Source organism: Sinocyclocheilus anshuiensis, unplaced genomic scaffold, assembly GCF_001515605.1.
Source record: "Sinocyclocheilus anshuiensis isolate Anshui unplaced genomic scaffold, SAMN03320099.WGS_v1.1 scaffold566, whole genome shotgun sequence".
Lineage (NCBI taxonomy): Eukaryota > Metazoa > Chordata > Actinopteri > Cypriniformes > Cyprinidae > Sinocyclocheilus > Sinocyclocheilus anshuiensis.
The window spans coordinates 2,083,668-2,088,238 of NW_015542410.1; the positions used below are offsets into that span (position 1 = coordinate 2,083,668).

At 39.1% G+C, this 4,571-nt stretch overlaps 1 protein-coding gene across 5 annotated transcripts in view; it reads right to left on the reverse strand.

The window, feature by feature from the left end:
* LOC107693375 (splicing factor U2AF 65 kDa subunit-like) overlaps window positions 1-4,571 on the reverse strand; it is a 19,183-nt gene that overhangs the window by 8,800 nt on the left and 5,812 nt on the right. For 3 of the 5 annotated variants that reach the window (XM_016492737.1, XM_016492735.1, XM_016492736.1), the window contains 2 exons: window positions 4,177-4,309; window positions 3,446-3,481 (listed from right to left, as the gene is read on the reverse strand). In XM_016492737.1, the coding sequence (XP_016348223.1) occupies window positions 3,446-3,481; window positions 4,177-4,309 (169 nt within the window). Of the gene's footprint in view, window positions 1-3,445; window positions 3,482-4,176; window positions 4,367-4,571 lie in introns of all 5 variants that reach the window. The other 2 variants (XM_016492733.1, XM_016492734.1) reach the window with 2 other exon arrangements.

A 4,571-nucleotide genomic window follows, 5' to 3' on the forward strand; every position in this document is an offset into this window, starting at 1 on the left:
CAAATTAAGAAGATTAGAAGCCAACGAAGATAAAAGCCAAGATTAGAGAAGCAGTCCTTGGTAAAATGACATGCACACAACAAAAGTTTCGAATTGTATTTCTGTGGTATGCTTGAACACAGCGTCTTCTCAACATGATGTAAACACACTAACTAGCGGAAGTGTTTGTGGGCAGGTCAGATTCTGTTCGTATTTCGCGGGCAGGCGGAGATTATGCAAATGTGTTACCCAGTGACGTATACCGGTAACAGTCAAAGATTCGAAAATATGATGGCTCGTTAAGGCGATTCAAATTCTACTCTCTCCTTTGAGAGACATTATCTTTATGTATCATGCGCTTTTTTGATTAACAACTTTGCAGATTGTTTTCATTTAAGGATAGCTACGTTATAAACTGCAAAAGAGATATTTTTCAAAAACCCATATGACCTGCTCTTTAAATGTTCAAGAATATGATAAGGATGAATTTTTATCTGACAGAGCTAAGACATTTTATTATATTTTATATTATGCCTCAAAATCCTAGTGAAAAGTAGACAAATCAAAAGCACAAAATAAAAAACACTGCATAATAATAACCTACAATTGTTACAATTAGCCCTGATTAAAAAGATTTTACCTAACATAATAATACCACACACAGAGAAAGCTTTTAAAAGAACAGTTCACAAATTAAAATTGGCTTAAATTTACTTACCCTCAGGCCATCCAAGATGTAGATGAGTTTGTTTCTTCATTGGAACAGATTTTGGGAAATTTAGCATTGCATCATTTGCTCACCAATGGATCCTCTGCAGTGAATGGGTGCCGTCAGAATGAGAGTCCAAACAGCTGATAAAAACCTTTTAAGTAAAAAGGGTTTACTTGTGGATTATTGCGAGGTTTTTATCAGCTGTTTGACTCCATGACTCCATTCAACCAATATCATCTTTTGAAGCAAAAAGCTGCATGTTTGTAAGAAACAAATCCATTATTAAGCAAAATATAGTCCATAATAATGCTTTCTCCAGTGAAAAGACCATCTTCTCTTGTTCTATCACATCAAAATCCACCAACATATTTGTTTTAGAGATGCACCGATTGCAATTTTCTTGGCCGATTCCGATTTCCAATTTTTTGAAAGTGTGACCTGCCGAAAGGCATGGACCGATTACCGGTTTCAAGGTATACCGCGATTTGAACATTTCACGGTTTCAAAACCACTAATATTTTCCGTTATACCGTTCCTGCGGTATGCGCTGTTTTTCATGTCTCCTCAAAGACTGAAAGTGTAAGAATCCCTCAGGTTGAGTGCAGTGTAGAGAGTAACACGACCCTCGTCCTCCTGTTGGTGCGAGCGAGCGGTCAGTCATGTGTGTGTAGGATGGCTGAACTTAAGGAGCTGCCCCTGGAACTTGCGTGATCGGCAACCGGACGTTTTTTGTCTTATTGCAGCTCGTCTCTGTTCTGGACTTGCACAAACTGCGTTGCAATGCAATCATTTTCCAAAATGTCATTTATGTGAAAATATGAAGTCTGTAAACGCCAGTTAACAGAGGCCAGAGACGCTGAAGACGGACGCACAGAGAAAAATTACTGTAGCATGCAGATCACTCACTGTTCATGATGCACAAACTATTGGAAGAAAATCCTCAATATTGATTTGGGGGTTTATATGAATGTGTTTCTGAGGGGAACTCGGTAACCAAGGAAACACTGTAAATTAAATTATTAATTATTTATTCATTCATTCAACCGATTCATTCAAACGGCTGATTCATTCAGAAACGAGGCAAGTGACTGTCCTTATAAATGGGCCACTGAATCACTGACTCACTCGATTCGTTCAAAAATGTGGATTCATTCAGTAACGAAACACCACTGTGTGTTGCTCGGAGACACACAACAGTTTTGCCGTTGCTTTGATCGGACCTATTTTCGTCAGCGAAATTGAGCAAAAACAGTCAATATTTTGTCTAAAATCTAAGTCACTTAATTTTAACTTCTTGTTTACTGAAATACTATTGTATAAAATAGGGGTTGAACAACTTCTGATTTTTTGAAGTCGACTTATGTGATGAAAGTCGAGTCGAAGTCGACTAGTCGCTGATGACATCATTAATGAACAAATAATACAGATAAAGTAGCACAGTAAAGATTACATTAATATGAATGCATGAGTGAGAGTGATTGCGTGTGTGAATGAATTCTACCTGGCAACGTCTCTCTACTAGTAGTGAAGCTGTGGAATTTAGTTATTAAGAAATATATGCTTGAACTAAATGTGAGCCAAAATCAACGAGTTTCACAATTTGAGTTGAATTACTGAAATAAATGAACTTTTCCACGACATTCTAATTTATTGAGATGCACCTGTACGCATTTATTTGTCATTTGAACTGTTTGGAAACGAAGCGTAAATGTGGAAGTCCTTCAAAGATTTCTTATCCTGTTGCGCCCTCTATAGGACCAGCGACTACCAGTCGACGTCAAGCTTAAAGCGTCATGGCAGAGCATTGAAGTCGACTAGTCGATTAGTCGGTGCAACCCCTAGTATAAAATCAGTGTCACATTGCAATCGTGTTGATATGGATATTCGGGGAAACATCATGGCCATATAATGTTGCATACCTAAATCATATTTTGTAAATATCTTTTTTTCTACCGCAGTATGTATCTATCAATTTCTGTGAGTTACTTTGTGTGTGCTGTCTCTCTCACACACTCACTCAAGCTGTGCAAGCCTCATCTGGCACGACATAAATACATTCAGTCGCCGTTTACGCTGAATGCAATTAAAATTAGAATCATTCTCACGCGAAACGACATGTTTACACGCGACTGTGAGTGTCATTGCCGGCGCCGCTGGCAATAAAGGATCGGCTCAGAATCGGCAAGACGTGAGACTGTCCGGCCGGTCACCGATCCAGGCCGGTCATGCGAAAAATCGTCCGATTCCGATCACTGGCCGGTCAATCGGTGCATCTCTAATTTGTTTTGGACTATTTTCTCATGATTCAGACGAGAAGACATTTTCACAGGAGAAAGCAATATTATGAATAGAGGACTCATATTTTAGCCTGAAGCAATGCTTTTCACTTCACAGGACTTTAATTGATGGAATAGAGTTGTGTGGATTATTGTGATATTTTTAATCAGCTGTTTGGACTCTCATTCTGATGGCACACCCATTCACTGCAGAGGATCCACTGGTCAGCAAGTAATGCTGTAACACTTTTTTCTAAATATGTTTTGATGATGAAACAAACTCATCTACATCTTGTCCTACATGTCCTGAGGGTGAGGAATTTTTTATTTTTATCATATATTCATTTTTGGGTGAACGATTCCTTTAGAGTAGTAATTCATCTGACAAATGCCTTCAAAAAGTCACAACACTTTTTTTTTTTTTTTACATCTTACAAATTCAAATGGCAAAACAGGGTCAGCCCATCTGCAGTATTACCTGACATTTTCTTGGGGATGGTTCTGAGTATGATCACTGAAATGACATTTAAGAACAGGGTTTGACATGTAGCTACTTTGCAGTAGCTTACACCACATACATAAACAACTGGATATGGTTTAAGACCTGGATTAATGATTTAACTGGGTAACTTGCCTTATTCTTGATTACTGTGCACTACTTCAGTTTTACATTCAGAGCATCAAGTGACTCATATTGTAATAACAGCATCTATTACAACAGGGCTAGGGCTGCACGATAAATCGAAATGAAATCGAGATCGCGATTCGACAGAAGCTGCGATTGTCATGCGTATCTTTCAGTGAAGCACGGTTCTGTGATCAGCAGTAAATCTCCATCCAAAGGTCAGAGGGCGCTCTCGCGCTGAAACTCCAAATACGCCTCGCAGAAGAAACCCAGGAAATGCCTATCGCTGCAGCTGAATAAACAGAAGATTCAACTGCTTTCATTGATTCAACGTGACTAATAAACACACGACTACGGCAATATACCCGGCTTTTTTTTAACACAATGGGCATGAAAATCGCATTCGATCAATCGTGCAGCCCTACACAGGGCTCAACAATAAGATTTTATTCTGCTTGCAAGGCTTCAATAACTTGCAAAAACCAGATGTTTAAATATGTATTTACATCAACAGGCTTAAAGCACTCACTCTGTGCTGGACCATCCTTATTAATGAGCTTATAAAACATGACAACAACTCTAACCTGCGTCTATGGCGGCGGTCCTTGCTGTCACTGCGGCGTTCCCTACTTCTCCTCTCTCTGCTTCTCCTTTTCCTCTCTCGACTGCGGCTGCGTGATGGGCTGCGTCGCCGGTGACGGTTCTCTTTGTCCCGCTCTGAGACAGAATGAAGACAAACATGCAAAACATGAGCATGCAAAAACATGAGACAAAAGGGCCTTTCGCACCGCTTTAGTTCCAGAACTAAATGTACAGTACTAAAGTACTTGGACAATTTTGCGCAAACTATTTCCCAGTACCATTTACCATAGTCTTAGTAAACTACTAGTTTAGTAGTTTTATACTGCAAGTATACTCGCAAGTTTTCTTTAAGTGAACTTTACATCATACTTTAAGTATACTACTATGTCCCTATTTA